The sequence below is a fragment of the Acomys minous genome (genome assembly GCF_964271855.1).
Source record: "Acomys minous genome assembly, chromosome: 5".
Taxonomy (NCBI): Eukaryota; Metazoa; Chordata; class Mammalia; order Rodentia; family Muridae; genus Acomys; species Acomys minous.
This window is the reverse complement of record NC_140494.1, coordinates 98,568,698-98,590,276: the sequence shown is the minus strand read 5'-3', so window position 1 is coordinate 98,590,276 and position 21,579 is coordinate 98,568,698. Positions and strand designations below refer to the sequence as shown.

At 42.8% G+C, this 21,579-nt stretch overlaps 1 protein-coding gene across 1 annotated transcript; it reads left to right on the top strand.

The window, feature by feature from the left end:
• Positions 1-11,794: 11,794 nt before the first annotated feature.
• Positions 11,795-20,552, top strand: PANX3 (pannexin 3). Its single transcript, XM_084781706.1, has 4 exons — positions 11,795-12,289; positions 13,844-13,986; positions 16,374-16,588; positions 18,479-20,552. Exons 1-4 carry the CDS (start codon positions 12,109-12,111, stop codon positions 19,116-19,118), a joined length of 1,179 nt encoding a protein of 392 aa, XP_084637832.1. The 5' UTR covers positions 11,795-12,108; the 3' UTR covers positions 19,119-20,552.
• Positions 20,553-21,579: the final 1,027 nt, after the last annotated feature.

The window sequence follows — 21,579 nt, the reverse complement described above, 5'->3', positions numbered from 1 at the left end:
TTCCAATACAACAACATTTAAAATACAAGAATGTGAGCTGATGAAATGCCTCAGTGGGTAAAGGTATTTGCCACCAAGCCTGAGTTTGATACTTGGGACCCATGTAGCAGAAACAGAGAAGCAACTTCTACAAGCTGTCCTCTGGCATTTATGCAAATAGTGTGACACAAGTGTGCAATCACAAGCACACATTTGCAAGCACAAATGTAAGCTCAAATAAAATTAGTAAATGTAGTTTTTTCATTTCTGCATGAGAATTCCAGTTTATTTTTTTATTTTATTAATTTATTCAGATTACAATTCAATTATTATCCTATCACTTGTATTCTCCCATTCCTCCCTCCCTCCCACTTTCACCCTATTCCCCTCCCCTAGGTCTATGACAGAGGGGGACCTCCTCCCCCACTATATGGTCATAGGCTATCAAGTCTCATCTTGGTAGCCTGCGTATTCTTTCTTTGAGTGCCACCAGGCCTCCCCACCAAGGGGAGGTGGTCAAATATGGGGCACCAGAGTTCATGTCAAGGTCAGTCCTCACTCTCCACATAACTGTGGAGAATGTCCTGTCCATTGGGTAGATCAGTGTAGGGGTTGGATGTTTCCTATTGTATTGTCCTTGGTTAGTGCAACAGTTTGAGCAGAGCCCCCTGGGCCCCGATCCACCCATCTTGATGTTCTTCTTGTAGGTTTCTAGGACCCTCTGGGTTCTTCTATTTCCCCATCTCCTATATTTCTCTTACCCAGAGTCTCAGTAGGATGTCCTCACATTTATCCCAATCTCCTGGTATGTGAAAACTTTCATGGGACATGCCTTTTGGGCTAGTGCCCAATCCAGAAAGTGCTCCACCACACAACAAGAACATATGCTCAACCATGTTCATAGCAGCCTTATTCATAATAGCCAGAACCTGGAAACAGCCTAAATGCCCCTCAGTTGAAGAAGATAAAGAAACTGTGGTACACTTACACTATGGAATACTACTCAGCTATTAAAAACAAGGAAATGCCTAAATTTGTGGACAAATGGATGGGACTAGAGATGATCATACTGAGTGAGCTAACCAAGAAACAGAAAGACTCACACGGAATATACTCACTTATAACTAGGCACTAGCCCAAAAGGCATGCACTACGAAAGTCTTCACATACCAGGAGAATTCCAGTTTCTTTATAGTCTCACTGACATTTGTTATTGCCCATCTTATTTTTTTTTTCAGTTTTCTGAATACATGTGTGTCTATGGGTGGGAATGGTTATGTGTGTACCATTGCCCATAAAGGCTAGAAAAGGGCATCAGATTCCCTAGAGCTATAGTTACAGGCACTTGTGAGCTGCCCCACATGAGTGCTGGGAACCTAACCAAGGTCCTCATAAAGAGCAATATGTGGAGACTATTAACTGCTGCACCATTTCTCCAGCCCTGCCCGTCTTTTCTGTATACAATTCTTACTGGATGTGACGTGGTATTGAAATGTTAGCTTGCTTTATGATTTCCTAATAGCTAATGGTATTTAGCATCTTTTCATATGCTTTTTTTTTTAAATATAAATCCTTTCCACAGGGAAATGTCTAAATTTATCAGTTTTCAGATCTACTATTTTTAGTGTCAAGTTAAGAATTCACTGCCAAATCCTAGGTCATAAAAATATCTTCTGAGTGTCATAGTTTCAAAATGATTTCTTTTAAATAAAACCTCAACCTGTCATTTTGTTTTAAGTGGCTCAAGGTTTCTTGGCAATCCTCTTGGCTTCAACATATAAATTACCATCAACAGTCAGCCTTAAGAGGTTGAAAAGAGTGGTAAACCAATATAGTACATTGAGGATCAAACCAATATAGTACATTGAGGATAGAAAAGCAACGGAGCAGTGAGAGTGTTTGACATTTTTCAGGAGGAAAAAAAAGATATGATAAGGAAGTGAAGGACAGCCAGACTTCTTGAAACCACAATGCAAAAGACCCAGAGAGGAGGGGGGCCCAGTTCCCTAAATGCCAGTTTTCTTTTGGCCTGAGAATGTCACATTCTGTATCTAGTTACACATTTCAATCCTGCCCTCAGCTGAACTTTCCTGAGCTCCTCTGAACACAGAAATAATACTCTAGATCTCTCCTTTTCTTAGCTCCCTTATCTTATGAAGACAAACTACATTCCAAGAAGAATTTGCTCAATATTTTTAAAGCATGAAATTCATGATTAATAATATCTGGTTTTCCCCAGCAGAACACTGTGCCCAGCCTAGTCAGAGAAGCTGGCACTTTGACAATCCTGGGGTTTGAGCCCAACTCTCAATGTGCTGGATCCAATTTCATATGCAAAGTAAACTCAGCTATTGGCATAGGCATGCAAAGTGCTGAATCTCACTTCTCTTCATATTTTCTTCCATTTTCAATGTATATGTACCCACAAATATAAATGCAGTTTTCATAAATACACAATTGGGAAAACACACACATGTTGTGGGTGTGTACAGTTGTGTTCCTTAGTCTTTTCCTTCTTCAGTAACATATGACCAGATGAGGTGCCTACAACAGTTTCTTTATGTCCTTTTAGTGTTTACATCTGCGTGGCAGAAATTACACTAGCCAAGTTCCATTAATATTTCTATGCACAGCCTATCTGAGTGAACACTGTCTCCCTCCCTCTCTCTCTCTCTCTCTCTCTCTCTCTCTCTCTCTCTCTCTCTCTCTCTCTCTCTGTGTGTGTGTGTGTGTGTGTGTGTGTGTGTGTGTGTGTGTGTGTGTTTATTCAAGTATAACAAGGATCAAGCCCAATTATCATCATATATTGATCACTCAGGATATCTTCTCTGCCACTATCCCTAAAATATTGATAAATTTTGTGTTGAAGAGCACAGTTGTTTTTGCTAAGAATAGCAGAATAGTATGTTGCATTGCACACTTCCTCCCTGCACTTGCTGCACCAAAAGTTACATGCTGACTGATAACCAATGCTACCACGTATTGTAAAGTCAGCTTTCTAATTAATTGTAATATTTGTTTCTCTTTCTTATTTTATTTATTTACTTTTGTGTGTATGATTGTTTTACCTGCATTTGTATCTGTGTACCATATGTGTGCCTGGTACCCTTCAAGTCCAGAAGAGAACACTAGATTACCTGAAACTGGAGTTACAGGTGTTGTGAACTGCCACATGGCTCCTCGGAGTTGAACTTGGGTCCTCTGGAAAGGTAGCCAGTGTTCTTAACCATTGAGCCATTTCTCCAGCCCAAGTTATAGTATTTATAATGGAGATGATTGGATCAACAGTAGACATTTTACTTTGTACTAAAACTACCCTACTTTTGGTTCATAATCACTGGTTCCTCCTACACTAGCCCATATGATATTGCCATATTTTTTGGGGGTGAGTTTCAACACAGTAATCACTATCAATAGCCCATATTTCGTCTTCGTTATCTCTCCAGCATCTTCATCAGACTCAGAGAGCAAATCCAGAGTCCTCAGCAACAGCACTGGCCTTTTTCTATGAATCTGATACATCTGTGTTTCTATGACTGCTTACTACAGAAAAGGTCAGGAACCATGTAGTCAGTCCTGTGGAAAGGGCTCAGCCACAGAGGCCTTCTGCCAAGAGGCAGGTGTGCAAAGACCTGTTATCAACCTAGCTGAGTGCTTCTACACTCCTGACCTATGGAAAGTGGAAATGCTGTGTTCACTATTTAAAGTTATTAAGTAATTTATTTCACATAAATGGTTACTACACATAGAAAGAGATACTTAAATTTATTAATTATGGAAAGAAATGCAAATTAAAATAATGAACTATTACTGTAAGGCAGTGACCTTATGAGACATAGAAATTATAGAAACTTAGTATCCTAACTAAATTCTTTTGTGAAACCATAAGGGGAAGTGTATGTATCACCAGAAATTTTTACTCTGGGTGAAGCGTCTGTTTCTGGGCAGCAATTCACCATTGGCTTTGGTCCAAGTAGAAGGTCTCTGTCAGAGAGAAAATGAGCCATCAAAGCCCCACGTTGTTGATACCAGGGTGGAGTGACAGATGGAAACTTGAGGAGCTTCAAACACATGGCCGGTTTTCCCCACGGGACATTTGCTGAGTGCTGACATCTCCACAGAATCCTATGCAGGGTGAAAGCTCCTCTCACTCTGTGGTGACTGGGAAGCAAAACAGTCCTGAAGGGAAGGACCAGCTCAGAAGCCACTCCTGAAAACTCATCATCCTTCAAAGCGGGGGCTATATTTGAAGCTACCTTAACTGGAGGTTAAGGAGCAAAATGGAAATACTCTCAAGGTAGTTTTTTTAAAAAAAATTCTCAGTCTTTCAGAGTTGAAAGACTTTAGTCAAAAGCCTGGGGAGGTCATTCTTCAGAATGTGGAAGTTATGCAGCATGCATCTTAGTGCCTCCTCGACACAGGCTTGACTGTGCCTGTTCCTGATTGGCTAATGATCAGCTTCTCCCCCCCCCCCCACTGTGTCCCTAACAAAAGAAACAAGGCCCATCTCTGGCGACAGACTAGCTAGATTATCTGTAATTCTATGGCGTTGGTTTGTTTATGTGTTTGTTTTGTGGTTTTGTTTTGGTTTGGTTTTGGTTGGTTGGTTGGTTGGTTGGTTGGTTGGTTGGTTTTTGGCTTTTCGAGACAGGGTTTCTCTGTGTAGCCCTGGCTGTCCTGGACTCACTCTGCAGACCAGGCTGGCCTCAAACTCACAGAGATCCACGTGCCTCTGCCTCCCAAGTGCTAGGATTAAAGGAATGTGCCACCACGCCCGGCAATTCTGTGGGTTTTAATACACAGTGTTCAGTATATGTTACAAATTAAAATACAGAAAAAATAGAGACATGCAAAGAGTTAAGGTCATCTGACAATCTTTCTCATCTATTTCTGTAACAGACACCAGATATGATCAACTTATAAAGAAAAGAGGTTACTTTGGCTCATCTATTATGGGCATTTCAGTGCATGATTGAATGACCTCATTACTTTCAGTCTTTAAGAAACATTATGGCTGGAACCTGTGGAAGAGAAAAACTTTGTCTCATGGTCATGAAGTGGTGTGGATGGAACAGAACAAGAAAAAGAGATCAGAATCCTACAATCCCCTTCAAGGGAAAGAACTGATGACACAAAACGTCCAGGCCCACTTCTTAAGTATCTACCTCCCCAATAATACCATACCAAGCATCAAGCTTTGTACATATGGACCTATGGCAGACACTCCAGATGAAACTGTAGCATCAGTCAATAATGAAGACAAAGAATAGGCAATAAAAGCAGGTCCTTAGATTGCCTGGATTCCAGAGTTACTGGTAAGAACTACACAATACTTCTAATTAATAGGGTCAATAAAATAAAAATCAAATTAATTCCATGTAAGGAGAGTTTCACTAGAAAACCATGATCTCTAAAATAGAATTAAGATGGGTTTTTTTCTGGTCTTGATGATATGCTAACATTATTGGAAAGTAGATTGCAGAAGTATGTGAATGCATGAAATTCCATGCATATACGTAAACGTTGTACATCCAACTGTATGTAAATTTTACATCTAAAAAATAAACTGTAAATAAACATCAAAGTAAGTTAATAATATATATGCTGAAGTGTTTTTTTTTTTAAAGAACATTTACAGTTTCTTTGAAATAAATATTTTTAAATGGCTTGGTGGTTACAGAATGGACAGATGGATAACAAAACATGCAAGTAATAAAGTTAAAGATCGCAGGTGTTTACTATAAAAGTTTTTCAACTTTGCTATGTATTTCAAATCATATAACAAAATGTTGATATGGGGATGTTATTGGTAGTATGGCAATATTTGGGATAAAAATGGATAATTTCCTCTATTTTTTTACTTATCCAACATGGTTTGTTTGTTTCTTTGTTTGTTTTGGTTTTTCGAGACAGAGTCTCTCTGTGTAGCATTGGCTGTCCTGGACTCCCTTTGTAGACCAGGCTGGCCTCGAACTCACAGAGAGCCGCCTTCCTCTGCCTCTGCCTGCCAAGTGCTGGGATTACAGGTATGCGCCACCACGTCTGGCCTCCAACATGGTTTTAAATAGTACATAAATTCTTTGACACTCTTTGAAAATGTGAGGCCTAATTCCTCTTGTATACAGGCTGGGTTTAGTGGTCTCTTTCTAGTAAATAAAAGAGAAAAAGAACCATGAGCTAGTGGCAACTGCAGGGGTCTGCTGATGAAAGGCACTGCCGCGGTCTGTCTGCTCCTTTACATTACCTGCTCCAGGAAAACAGCTGTCACTCACCCTCTGAAGAGACACATTGCAGGTCAGTAAGCACTAAGCACATTTGACACGAGAGGTCAACTAACCAGGAGCCAGAGCAGCCCAGCCAAACTGTTCTCCAACCTCTTACCTACAGAATCTTCATAATGATAAGTGCGTTTCGTTGTTGTTTTAAGCCCTAAGTTTTTGTGAACCGTGTATGCAACAATAGAAAACCAGTAACATATAGGCCGCACAAGGGAAACTACATAGTCTAGTTTCACATTCACTAAGGAAATTATATCCATCAATAAAGCTTCCACACAAAGAAAACTCTAAGACTTCATGTTTTCACCTGTAAATTTTCCCAATATTTACTGAAAAGAAAAGAAAACCATGGTGCTAATATTGTATACTCTTACCCTATAAGCATATACAGGGGGAAGAGATCCCCCTCAGTCACAGTCATAGGGGAGGGGAGTAAGGGGAAAATGGGAGGGAGGGAGGAATGGGAGGATACAAGGGATGGGATAACCATTGAGATGTAATATGGTTGTATTGATAGAAAATGAATCTACCAACAAATTACATAATCAATAGGTAAACATAAGACTGCTGAATGAGAGGCCTGGTGACACTCAGAGGAAGGATAGCAGGCTACCAAGAAGAGACTTGATAATATAGGATTGGTACAAAAAATTAGGCAAGTGGAGTTCAATCACCCACTTGACAATGACAACAGTGCATTACCATAGAAAATGGGTGGGCTTTTCATTAAACTGGGTGAATCAATTGGATATATATGTGAAAAATAATATACCTTGAGCTCCTCCATGCCTATATTTGAAATTTTTTTCTAGATGAACTCCGGGCACAAAGGGAAATATAAAACAAAAGTATATTTTTAAAAAACATCTATGAAATTTTTTATATTTTTGATATTGGAATAGCCAATGGTTTCCTATATAGAACACATACAGTACTTTCTGCTAACAAAAAAAAGGAGGGGGGGAAATATTTTTTTAAAAAAACAATCTTGGGGCTGGAGAGATGGCTCAGAGGTTAAGCGCACTGACTACTCCTCCAGAGGTCCTGAGTTCAATTCCCAGCAACCACATGGTGGCTCACAACCATCTATAATGTTATCTGATGACTTCTTCTGTCTTACAGGTGTATGTGCAGGCAGAGCACTCTATACGTAATAATAAATAAATCTTTAAAAAACCAATCTTTTGATTGTAGTTAAATGAGAATTTCAGAACATTAGAAAACACCATGAAGAAAATGAAATAGAAATCAATGGACAGGAAGAGGATATTAAATAAGATATATTTCTCAAAATGGTCTCAGAATATTAAGCAAAGTGAAAACAAACCAACAAGCAAGCAAAAGATCTTTTTTCTTTTTCTTTCTTTTTTTGGGGTTTTTTGTTTGGTTTGGTTTGGTTTGGTTTGGTTTGGTTTGGTTTTTTGAGACAGGGTTTCTCTGTGTAGCCTTGGCTGCCCAGCATTCATTTTGTAGACCAGGCTGGCCTCGAACTTACAAAGATCTGCCTGTCTCTGCTTCCTGAGTGCTGGGATTAAAGGCGTGTGCCACCACCGCCCAACACAATCAAAAATCTTAAGCATGCACTTCATAAAAGACTGGCATCCAAGCACCCAAAACAACTAATTAGACATTAGAGACATTTCAAGTTGAAACCATGATGAATTACCTTTCTACATGTTCCAATATTTCTTAAAACTTTTAATTGGAAAAATAACATTGGCAAAGATGTGTTGCTCTTAAGACCTTCAGAAGCTACTGGTAAAAGTATAAACAATATAAAGATGAGCATATGTGTGACATTGTGATAGCAATCTTCTGAGTGTATATCCAACATAAGTGCACACATATGCCCACCAAAAGATGCATATTACAAGGCTCACAGAAACATTATTTTAGTGTCCAGAACCTGGAAACCCAAATGTCTATCAATATGTGAAAGCATAAATATGTATATGTTTCTACAATAAAATGGGATGGATATTTGATTCACATAACAGCGCAGATGAATCTCAAAGGTGCTTTGGACATGAATCCAAATCCCAGGAAAAATAATATAATTTTGTGTATATAGAATATAAAAACAAGCAACAAACCGGATAATTTTCATAAACATGAGAGTCAAGTTTGACAGCAAATGTCTTTTCCCACTAAGCCATCTCACTAATCCAAAATAAAAACTGTCTTTTCTTTTTGTTAGAAAAGGGAATGGATGTTCCAAAGATTGGTTGAACCTAGAGCCTCACAAATGCTAGCAACTGTTTTACCACTGAGCTATATCCGTGGCCCTCCATCTTTGTAAGGTGTTAAAATTGCAAAACTAATCCACGCTACTAGAAGTTAGAATGGCAACCACCTTTAGGGAAGTCACTGCGATTAGAAGGAAGACATTGCAGGCTGAGGACTCACATGATCAGATGAAGCGTTACTCAGCTGTACACAAAGGCATGGTATACTATGTCTGTATTGTATACTTCAAAAATACAAACATTTTTAAGAAACAGAAGACTATATGTGCATAGAAACTGACTGTAAACATTGACAAAAAAATACATGTAATTAAAAGATACAGAAATGAGAGTCCAGAAAGGGTAAATGGAGGACAGAAAGAAAGCATTCCTTTTGTGGCCTGAATGCAGACAGCATACACGAGACAGCTATAAATTAAGGTGGGCCTCTAGCCAGTAAGATGAGGGAAAGGCAGGCCCAGCCTAAACATTTGTGGCCAGAGGATAAAAGTGTTCATAGAGGCCTATATAATACCACATACATCTAAAAAGAAAATAGAAAATGATCAGCCACGCTAACAAATGGTTGTATATGTTCCACTTGCCCAGCTTCACATAGCTCCTCAGTAGCTGTTCTTTAGACCTTGAGTGTACACCTGCACAATCATCCTTTTAGGAGGTGTCCCTGAACCTGAGTAAAGAGCCCACGATGGCCCTGGGATCAGGCCAAGGCCCTTGGGTAAGGAGCTGCAGAGACAAGGGTACTGCTAGAGAGGAGTGAATAGCACACAGATTCTGCCTAGCACAGGACGGATGCATCTGCATCCCATCAGCCCACAAACTCCTCATCCCACAAGAATATCGCAGCCAAGGAGAGCCAAGAGGAGACTGGTTAAGAACCTTCATTTCGAGCTGGGCGTGGTGGCGCACGCCTTTAATCCCAGCAATTGGGAGGCAGAGGCAGGTGGATTGCTGTGAGTTCAAGGCCAGCCTGCTCTACAGAACAAATCCGGGACAGCCAAGGCTACACAGAGAAACCCTGTCTCAAAAAAAAAAACAAAAAACAAAAAACTTCATTTTCCCCTAACCAAGAAGCTTTTTGCAATGGATGTCTGCCTAGAAAGAAGAATCTTTTTCTTTCTTTCTTTTTTTTTTTTTTGATTTTTCTTTTTTTTTTTAATTAATTTATTCATATTACATCTTGATTGTTAGCCCTTCCCCTGTTTCCTCCCATTCCTCCCTCCCTCCCACTTCCCCCCTTCTCCCCTCCCCTATGTCTGTGATTGAGGGAGACTTCTTCCCCCTATGTATGCTCTAAGATTATTGAGTCTCTTCTTGGTAACTTGCTATCCTTCTTCTGAGTGCCACCAGGCCTCCCCATCCAGGGGACATGGTCAGAAAAGGGGCACCAGAGTTCACGTGAGAATCAGATCTCACTCTCCACTCAACAGTGGAGAATATCGTGTTCGTCGGCTAGGTCTTGGTAGGGGTTCGAAGTTTACTGCCTATTTCTCCTTGGCTGGTGCCTTAGTTTGAGGAGGACCCCAGGACCCAGATCTGCCTGTCATAAAGTTCTTCTTGTAGGTTTCCAGGACCCTGTGGGTCCTGTTATTTCCCCATTCTTCCATGCTACTCTCGCCTAAAGTCTCAATAGGATGTCCTCTCCTCTGACCCACTTTCTTGGTAAGTAAGGTTTTTCATGGGACGTATCCCTTGGACTAGTGTTTTGATATAAGTGAGTATATACCGTTTGTCTCTTTTTGCTTCTGGGTGAACTCACTCATTATGATAATTTCTAGGTCAATCCATTTGTCCACAAATTTCGGGAATTCCTCGTTTTTAATAGCTGAGTAATACTCCATAGTGTAAATGTACCATAGTTTCTTAGTCCATTCTTCTACTGAGGGACACTTAGGCTGTTTCCATGTTCTGGCTATTGGCTATTTTTTGATTTTTCAAGACAGGATTTCTCTATGTAGCCTTGGCTATCCTGGACTCACTTTGTAGACCAGGCTGGCCTCAAACTCACGGCGATCCACCTGCCCCTGCCTCCCGAGTGCTGGAATTAAAGGCATGCACCACCACGCCTGCCTACAAAGAGGAATCTTACACAGGGTTTTCTTTCCAATTGTCATTGGGAACCCTAACTACACTCCAGGGCGTGGCCATGTTTTGTCTTTGGGTTTTTTAATTAAGATTTTTGTTTTGTTCCATTTTGTTTTGGCTTTTTTTGTCTTGCTTGTCTTTTGCTTGTTTTGATTTTGTTTTTATGGGATTGGGTTTGGTTTTTTTTGTTTGTTTGGTTGGGTTTTTTTGTTTTGTTTTGTTTTTTAAAGAGACAGTAGGGGAGACGTGGAGGGGGAAATAGAAAGAAGACATAAAGTTGGGTGGGCAAGAAGAAGGTGAGGAGGTTCTGCAAGTAGTTGAGGGAGCAGGGAAAACATCATAAAATATATGGTATAAATTTTCTTTTAAAAAATTTCTTTAAAAAAAAGAACCTTCATTTCCAAGTAGTATCGGGCCTGTGGTGGTACAGTGACTCACGGCAGAAACACAGGAAAAAAGCTGCTCATTTCATGGTGGCCTGGAAGCAAGAGTGAGTGAGACAAAGGGCATAAAGTTTCCATCAAGGGCATGCCCCAGTACCAAGGCCCAATCTCTTAAAACGCTTGATCACCTCCCCAGAGTGTCACAGGCTGGCAGCCAAGCATTGAACACATGGGCTCTGTGGACACTTACTAATATGTAGGGTGTGCCCTGTGTTTTACAATCCAGCAAACATGTTCCCCTATAGACACCCAACCCCCATGGTTTCTAACACACTGAACCTTGAGAGAAGAGAAAACTGAGACAGAGCGACTTTCCTGAAACCACGCAGTGGAAATAGAAGCACTGCTTGGTTTCCAACTTTTCCTCCCCAAGTTCAGAGACCAAACTCTTCCACCACTCCACACTGTCGAGCCTCCCCCGGCTTCCTAGAGAAAGGGCAGGCTAAACAGAACTGAAAACTGTAAAGACACTGTTGAGAGACCAGAGTCGGGGAAGTAAAATTAACATCAAATACTGGGCAGTTTCTGGGAAGAAGTCTTGGACCCTTAAGCAAAGCACATCACTGAAACAAAGCCTGCTTTTATAGGGGTAACCATCCTGGCTGAATCCTGGGGCCTCCATTCCCACCCCCAAACCACAAAATGAGAGCCTTCCACATATTTAAGCAATCTCCACCCAAATTCCACACCAATTACATGGGGGTGTTGAGCCCATGGCTCTCCTTCTAGTCTTTCAGCAGACCAGTCTGCTGAAAATACTGTATTTATCAGAGAGCAGCAAAAAGCCACAGTGCTTCTCTAGGAGACAATCCAGGCGAGCAGCCTGGCACTCCAGCCACACGTGAAGCCTGACCCTCCTCCAGTGAAGACCCACCGAGGCTACGCCTTCCTCTAATTGCCAGTGGGTCTGGCTCAGAGCCTGGGCAGTTCTGTGGAGAACCGTTGCCTGGTCCTAACACAGATGTGTGAGGCTGTCTGCTACAAACTAGCTGCCTGCCGCTGTCGGCCCACTTCGCCCCACTGTCCCTGGATTGCTAAAGGATTCCTCTGCGCCCCTCGGAGGAGCTCGGCAGCATCATGTCGCTGGCACACACCGCTGCAGAGTATATGCTCTCTGATGCCCTGCTGCCTGACCGCAGGGGCTCTCGCCTCAAAGGACTGCGTCTGGAACTGCCTCTGGACAACATGGTCAAGTTCGTTACTGTGGGCTTCCCCCTGCTCCTGATGTCTCTGGCTTTCGCCCAGGAGTTCTCATCAGGTAAGTAGCTGAGAAACGGTAAGAGTCCTGACTTCATTTCACCCGACGCCAGCCATAAAGTGAGCCAGCTCCCGTCTCAGGAAGGTTTCATGGCATTGGGCTGGACTTGATTCCCAAAGGGCAGGTCATGCACAAGTCTAGAGCACCACCAAAGCAGAAGCCTCAAAAAATTACAAAAAGCAACTTGGAAATCGTTTGATTAAAAAAAAATAATTAATTGCGGAAAGGGAGTGGATGGAGCAAGGGGAGGGTAGGGGAGGATGAAGGAGAGAATATGCTCAACATAAAATATAGACCAGAAACTAAAAAAATAATGAATGTTTAAAATAACAATCAGTTGTCACTTTAGTAGGCATACATCTTATGTCAAACCAGTGACCAAAAAAAAAAAAAAAAACCTATTGTTCTGGCTTCAGTAGACAGAGGTTGGGACTTTGTAATCTCTTCAGAACTTGAAATCTCCTCCCTTAGGCCACTGTGAAAAGCATTTTTCCCTGAGCTCTCTTCCCAGCCCCAGCCCCACTTGCAGAGTTAATACAGCCTTGCTAAGAACAAACCCCTGCTTCTTCTCCATGACCCCAGACATAAACAGATATAACACATGCATTTTTGCGATGCTGTAAGCACTGGGTTAACTCAGAAAGCCTGCTCCTCCACAGCAGGCTCTGGTCCCCTAGTTTTCCATCAGTGCCCATCAGCTGACTGCTTTTCCTGATGAGGTGTTCCGCCTCTCTCCGCTTCTTCACCTGCAAGGACGGGAACAGGACTGGTGCCCAGCTCAGCTTCCTACTGATTAAAAAAAAAAAAAAAAAAAAAGAACAGGAAAGCTAGAGCCTTTCCTTCAATCCCGTTATCTTTCCCATGTAGAAATCCAGGCACCAGCCCTCTGTGGTTTACAATATTGAAAAGCTGTCTTTCAGTCCGACTGTGGTACTGACATCTGTAATTCCAGCATTCTGGAATTACAGCATCCTGATGCAGGATGACAAGTTTGAAGTCAGCCTGGGCCACACAGTGATGCTCTGTCTCAAAACAAAACAAGGCTGACAAGACGCCTCATGGTAGAACTGTGAAACCATGGTGGAAGGACAGAAGCAATTTCATCTTCTGGCCTCTGTGAGTGTGCCATGACCCATGCACACAGGATAAACAATATAATCATTTCAAGGGTCTTTTTAAAGGATGTCCTCTCTTGAGAGGAAACATCGCCATCAAACTCCAAGCCTTTTTGGTGGCAAGCTTCCAAGTTCAAGGAGTCTCTGACGTCTTCCTATGTAGCAGTCTGGGGGAACCTTGAGGGAAAAGGCTCATCAGACCAAAAGACCAAGTCAGTGCATTGGTAGCAATACTGTGTGCCCTATTCCATCATGGCCCGTCCTCCCACGACACAGCAGAGCAGGGCCCAGAAAGCTGAGGCTCAGCAAGAAGGCAAGGCCTGTCAGCCACAGGAAGTTACCAAGCCATAAAGATGTCTCCTCACCCAGAAAACTCCTGAATGATTTCCAGCCCCTCTGCTGCAGCTAAGGCTGCCTCAAAGCTATGCTCCTTTTGCAGGGTCTCCGATCAGCTGTTTCTCACCCAGCAACTTCAGTGTCAGGCAGGCTGCGTACGTGGACAGCTCCTGCTGGGACTCACTGGCTCACTATAAGCAGGACGAAGCTGGCCAGTACACGGTGAAATCTCTCTGGCCTCACAAGGTAAAGCACGCAGGGGCCCCATCAGGACAGCGTCCTGGCTTGGGAGTACGGGGTAGACTGAACCCCCTGCACCCCTACCCTTGCCCACTCCGCGCCCTTCCACCTCACTAGGCCCTTGCCCATTCATTCTGGCAGCTGACTTTCGTAGTCCAGGGGCTCTTCAAATGCCTGATGGTCTCTGCTGTGCACATTGGTCTGCAACTGAAAGTTGCCCACCTTCCTCTGATTGGAAGTTTTGTGCATGTGGGTGGGACTTGTTGACAAGCAGTTTTAGGTGAAGGGGATCCCTCTGGTGTACCTCTTTTTAAAGAAACTTAAGTATCAGTATCTAGTCCGGCCCCAGGATTGTCTCTGAGAAAAAGGCATTCAGTCCTTGATTTAAGGAAAGGGCTAGAATACAGCTGGTCTGAAGCCTGACTGCTAGCCCTCTGGGAACTCAGCCATGGGTCCCACTCACTCATCTGGCTCCATTCCTCACCTCCGGATAGCTCTGCCTGCAGTGGACTTGAGCATGGAGTTTAGTATGTTTAGTCTCTTCACAGACAAAACTTCAAGCCTTGCATCAGGAACAGGAAAGGATGGTTGATTGAACACTGTACTTTATAGAAAAGTCTGCAGGTCAGCTTCTCATGCAGGCTTCTCAGTGCTCTGTTTCAGACCAACTTAGACTCTTGCTTTTTGGGTTCACCCACAGCTCTAATCCCTGGGTCTTTCTGGTTCTGAGTTGCATACTTTGTTCTTGCCTGAGTGCCCCACCTTTCCCCACACCAGTGTTGTTTACCAGGCAGCTGAGCTCCAGCTTTCAACATCGCTGTTCTTGTGCCCTCCTCCCCTGTGTACTTTGTCCTTAAAGTGTGTCTTTGCTCTTTCTTATCATCCTAGAAGGCAAAAGCAGAGACTTGGTGGAGAAAATCCACGGAGCCTTTGTCATTGGCAGGTCAGCAGGCCAAAGATAGTGACAAAGTCCACACTTTTTGCAGGCCACTCATGTTGGGAAAGATCAAACACCTGACCAGCAGTGTCACCAGGAAGCACTCAGAACCCAGATTCTTTGGCTCCTCCTCACTCCCAGGAACACACTCTGTAGAAGGGAAGGCTTGTTTTCAGGGATATTATTTCTTGAACAGGAATAAAATGGTAATAATTTCATAGAGGCCCCAGTTTACCTATTCCTGTTGCTGCTGCTGCTGCTGTTGTTGTTGTTGTTCACAAAACACAGAGACAGGCAGGTGCACACATGTGTATACAAACACACACACACACACACACACACACACACACACACACACACACACACGGCAGTTTGGGAAACGCCATGGGTCGAGGACTCAATCAGACAATAAGCGTCTAACCCTCCTGCCCTGGCTCCAGAACTTGACTCTTCCCTGAGTGTGTGATGCTGTACACATGCTTGACCTGGCCCTGCTGCCGCTTCCTTCGGGGTGAAATAGGCACAGGAATGGTGTCCCACCAACAGCATCCTTGTGTAAACCAAGTGAAATAATGCACTCTAAGTTCCTAGCAACAAATGTAGATTTGAAAATCCTTCACAAGTAGAGACTGTACTATGGATACAAAGATGGGTTCCCTTCTGTTGTATACCTAAGTATAATAATTTTAAAAAAAAACCATGGGGTAAAGCCCCATACACTCTGCCAGGGCCACTGCATCAAAGGGCACCCTAAACAGTAGAAATGTAAGGTGTCAGCATCTTGGTTCCTCTGAGGATCTTCTCTCTCTTCTATGTGGCTCATGGGCACATCATCCTGTGTGTTCATTGTGTATGCCTGCCTATCTTCACATAAGGGAGAGCCAGAGACACCAATGTAGCTGAGAAGACAGGATCTACGCATTCCTAAAGGCCCATCCCATTATCTGCACACCTGGAATCAGCCCCCAAAGAATTCTGAGAGTATCTGGTGGCATCATTCAACATTGCTGATGATCCAGAGACTACAAAGACCAGCGTAGGATAGGTTACATAGAAGAAATGAAGTTTTCTCAGGCCTAGGATGTCAGGGCCACTATTGGTCATAATCTCAGGCTGGATACTCAGTCTGCATGACTGAGGCAGTGGAGGAAGAGATCTTCCCTACCAGACACTTTTCATCCTCTAGCCCTCTTTTGCTTTCATTCATTCTTTTTTTTTCTCCCTGGAGCCCCAGACAGATCATAGGTCAACACTGGCCATGTATCTGGGTAACATGGAGATATGATGTCCCTTCTTTACCAGCCTCACTATATTATTCCATGTGGACAGAGAGCTTTGGGTAATCGACTATATACACTCTCTTCCCTTCTAGAGTGGGAATAGGCGAGCAGTGACGCCCCAGTTAGCTGTCGGGGCCCAGCACCATGGGCTCTCCTCAGCCTTCTCTTCCTTGCAGGCCCTCCCCTATGCTCTGTTGGCCCTGGCTGTGGCCATGTACCTGCCAGTGCTGCTGTGGCAATATGCGGCTGTGCCAGCACTCAGCTCAGACCTGCTGTTCATCATCAGCGAGCTGGACAAGTCCTACAACCGCTCCATCCGCCTGGTGCAGCACATGCTGAAGATCCGGCAGAAGAGCTCTGACCCCCACGTCTTCTGGGATGAGCTAGAGAAGTGAGTTATCCCTCCTACCTCTTTCTAGAGGGCTTGGTGGAGTGTTATGTGGATACCTGTACATGATCATCTTTATATTTTCTCTATGCCATCCATCTCAAGAGAGCAAAGGACTCAGTTCACCCTGCATTCTTGTGCAGGGGCGGGGGACAGGGGGCATAAGCCTTCCTATTCCTGTAGAAAGGATCTGCCTCTACAGATAAGCACACTGAACCACAGGTATTCATAGCTCTACAACACTACTTTGTACACTAGTGCCTTGCTCAGAAACCTCAGTTAACTCCCCTCACGCTTAGCAAAAATGTTAAGATTCTCAAATATCTGCCTCAAGCACAATGTCAATTACTTTTCACATATTTAGTCACAGTCTGAGTAGTCCTAATCTCCAAATCGCCTAGTGCTCCAAAATTCAATTTTCAAAAAATTATCATTGGTAAAGTCTTTCAAGTATTCCAAAACAAAACAACAACAACAACAAAAAACAAAAAATAAAAAACACCAAAATCTGAAACACTCCAGACCCCCAAGGATATTTGGGGTATTGACTTAGCCTAGTCTGGATGACAGGGACTGTCAACTTGCCTAAGTAGTCTCCTCCTTACCCCTGAGCAAGTCATTGATGGCATTAGTCATCTATCTACTACCAGGCACTGAGATGAGTACATCAGACACCCCCTCTCGTGTGTGTGTGTGTGTGTGTGTGTGTGTGTGTGTGTGTGTGTGTGTGTTTTCAGGACAGAGGACAAAGGCCACAAGGCTATATCTACCAGTATGGGGCTATGATTCCACTGAAGGAAAGCAAAAAACAAGCAAGCAAAATAGACACATAAAATGTTTCAGTAGATGATAAACAGTATGAAGAAGTAAAAGGAACCGAGGGGGAAAGAGGTAGAAAGCTAAGAGATAAGCATGGTATGGGTTTTAAATGGGTCTAGCATGGGCAGCAGGTGCCAGTGAGAGGCAAGTTGAGCTAATATTTGTGATCATCTTCTGTGCATGCTATGTCCTCTCAAAAACTTCCTCTCCACCATTTTGGAGCCCAAGTTTTAGGCAATATTCTCTACCGTGATTTCCGAACCCTCTCACACTGTTACTCCATCTCCTAAAATTCACAACTACTATAGTTTGTGTGCATTTAGCAACAAGTACTAATTTTCTTGCATATGGCATATCTTATCTGCCCTTTCTCTCAAAGCAGAGTCAGATCACCTGTAACTCACCAACAGGTTACTTGTTAACATATTACTTGTTAACATACTAACCTGTATAAAATGAATGAACTGGCCTCAAAATCATACTCAGAAAACAGAATCCCATTGTTTGTATTATTAATCATAAGCTTATTACTTTGTAAGTCCTACCTCAGCTTTGAGCTTCATTTAACCTGGCTGAGCAGATACTCATTGGGATTGTGGCCATTCGTAATTTATTGATCGTCCCTGGGTTAAGGCCACTGCATTCAGTGTTTGGAGAACATGCACACCTGCCCTGAGGGAAGAACTGAGGTTATGATTAGGGAAATAATACAGATTTTCACAGACACTACGAATGTTTGGGGCTGGAGATGCATCAGCAGGTTACTCGTGCAGTAATCAACTGGTTACTCCTGCAGAGCACTAGATGAGACTCTTAGCATGCACATGGCTGCCCACAGCATCTGTAACTCCAGTCCCACGGGCTCCAATGCCCTCTTCTGGTTTCAGCAGGCACTGTACGCATGTAGTGCAGGAACATACATGCAGACTAACCACCCATAGACACAAAATAAAGAGAAAGGCTAAAAAATTAGTGTCGTGTTAGATACAAAGACCTGGACGCCTCCCACATGACTTTTGGTGTGTGGCTCTACATAATCCTAACTAACAGTGCCTCCTTTCTTCCCCTGCCCAGGGCCCGGAAAGAACGGTACTTTGAATTCCCCTTGCTGGAACGGTACCTGGCATGCAAGCAGCGCTCCCATTTGCTAGTGGCCACCTACCTCCTGAGGAACTCACTCTTACTCATCTTCACCTCAGCTACTTACCTGTACCTTGGCCACTTCCACTTAGGTGTCTTCTTCCAAGAAGAATTCAGCTGCTCCATCAAGACAGGGCTGCTGCATAATGAGACCCATGTGCCAGAGCTGATCACATGCAGGCTGACCTCCCTGTCTGTTTTCCAGATCGTTAGTCTCTCCAGTGCAGCAATATACACCATACTTGTTCCAGTGATAATATTCAATCTCACGCGGCTATGCCAATGGGACAAACGACTCCTCTCTATCTATGAGATGCTCCCAGCTTTTGATCTCCTCAGCAGAAAGATGCTAGGGTGCCCTATCAATGACCTCAATGTGATCCTTCTTTTCCTCCGAGCTAACATCTCTGAGCTCATCTCTTTTAGCTGGCTGAGTGTCTTATGTGTGTTGAAGGATACAACCACCCAGAAACACAACATTGACACAGTAGTTGATTTTATGACCTTATTGGCTGGCTTAGAACCCTCAAAACCTAAACATCTCACCCAACATATGTGTGATGAACACCCATAGTTTTAAAAAAAGAGCCATGGAGAGATGCATTTTGTAGAGAGGACTCTCCTTCTTCTCAAGCTACACAAAGTAAAAGGCAATGACAATGATGATGACAATGACAACGACGACGACGATGATGATGATGATGCCCACTTAAAATTGTTAAGGCTGGATTCGGCTGAAATATTCTGTATACATAAGAAGATAAAAATGGGGAGGCCTGGTGGCACTCAGAGGAAGGATAGCAAGTTACCAAGAAGAGACTCGATAATCTTAGAGCATATATAGGGGGAGGAGGTCTCCCTCAATCACAGACATAGGGGAGGGGAGAAGGGGGGAAGTGGGAGGGAGGGAAGAATGGGAGGAAACAGGGGAAGGGCTAACAATCAAGATGTAATATGAACAAATTAATAAAAAAAATGGTAAAAAAAAAAAAAAGAAGATAAAAATCAATCAATGAATGAAGCCTGGAAGTGAGGAGTCAAAGAACTGAAAAATTAGGCCTAGAACACTGAGGACAGTAACACTGAATGAACGTATGGATGTGTAGACACTGAACACAGAACTGTAAAGGCCACAATATGCACTCACTTGACAAATCATGCTTGCCTCACCCCAATGACCAGGCAGAGCAATTTAGTAAGAGATTAATGAGGATATGAACCCCTGAAACACTTTGATTTGTCCTGCCCATCTTGCTTTATGTATATCTTCATGGCCTGCAGAGTGAGACAATAAATAATGATGGCTTTCCCTTGTATTCTGCTCTTGGCATGCAAGGACAGAGGCAAAGGCCATGAGTGCAGTCTTTAAGAGTCAGATAAACTTATTATTATATAAACTGAAGGGTTTTTTCCACAAGGGCTCAGATTATGGAATATGAACACTTTCACACATCTTAAAGAGTCTAGGTGTGTTCTTAATGATTCAAGGGATACACTTACCACACCTTCACTGACAGCCAACACTGAAGGCCAGTAGGTTAAAAGACTTGCTGCCAATCCTAATGACCTGAATTCAATGCCTGGGACCCAGATGGTGGAAGGAGAGAACCAACTCTCGAGATTAGTGCCTGATCTCCACATTAAAAAAAAAAAAAAAAGGTAAATAAATAAAGGTTAAATAAGATGAGCATAAAATTCATATTGAACCATTTCTGTACATTCTCCAGTTACTGTTCCATCCTTGCGCCTGTCAAAGCTTCACTCTGATTCCAAAGACTGTGCTCTACTCACAGTGCCCTGGTGTCTCTTAATAAATATTTTTAAGCAGCAAATTATGTATTTCTTGAGAGAACTTTTACACAAGACATTTAGACTCCTCTTCAGATAGGTAAGTAGAAAAGTCATGCTGTTTCTGACAAACTCATGTAAATTTACATAAAGCCAAGAGCTTATAGCTGCTCACTGGTGACATTAATAAAAAGATCTCACTGTTCACTAAGTACAGAAGCCCTGTCCTGATGTACACAGTGCTTCAGTCTCTCCTCTTGCCTCTGTGTCAGGGAAAAGATGGACATGAGTAGTGGAGCTGGGAGAAAGGAGTCCTAGAAGATAGCCCAGGCCCTGCTCTGACTTGTACAACTTAACAAGCTGCTTTAAAACTCTGTGCCCAGCTTTCGATTTTAAAGTTAACAGAATGGCTGTGCCATAGAATGACATCAGCTTTTTAACTGACAGTCCTGGGATGAGTCATGGCACTTTGAAAATCCTCAAAAAGAAATTAGATATGAAGGAACCAAAACAAACCAACAAACCACAGCTGTATCTTGGTAGCTGTGTCTCCTGCCTACCAGGATGTGCCTTGGCCATTAGACATCCTTGAAGCTACAATAAGTGGTTATTGTTTTTAAATTTACAAGTATTATCTGTAGGCACAGCTAGTAAGCAATCAAGACACAGACACTTGTTATATTTTAATATAGTCTTAGTTAACCTGGGGCAGGGCAGATATCAATCTTCTAAATTGTTTTTCATAGTGGGGCAGGCATAGGATCCCTGTTTCAATCCCATGCCATCTACTTTTAATAACTTTTATCAAGCTACCTTTCATCTATAATCTCAAATACTTGTTTATGTTTTTTATCTGGGCTGGACTCTCCATCCACGCCACGGGTCATATGCTTCTCCTCCAGCTAACCCATGGCGGCCTTCCTCTCCTAACAAGTGGTTCCTGCTATATCCAAAACCAAGATAGCAGGGCACTTGGCCCTACATGTACATGAGCAAAGGATCTCTGTCCTCAAAAGATCTCAGCTTCATTATAATAACATTTACATTGTGGTTCCGATAACATTGCCTCCCCTTCCTCCTTCACTTTCACCTTCTGTCACCAGTCCTCCAAACCAGCACTGTCATGGGAAGAATATCAAAAAAAAATAATAAAAAAGGAAATCTGACCCACCATGACTCTGGAGAAAAACAAGTCACTTTCCTCCACGAAGATGCTCATCACCTTTAATTTCTTTAAAATCCCCAAC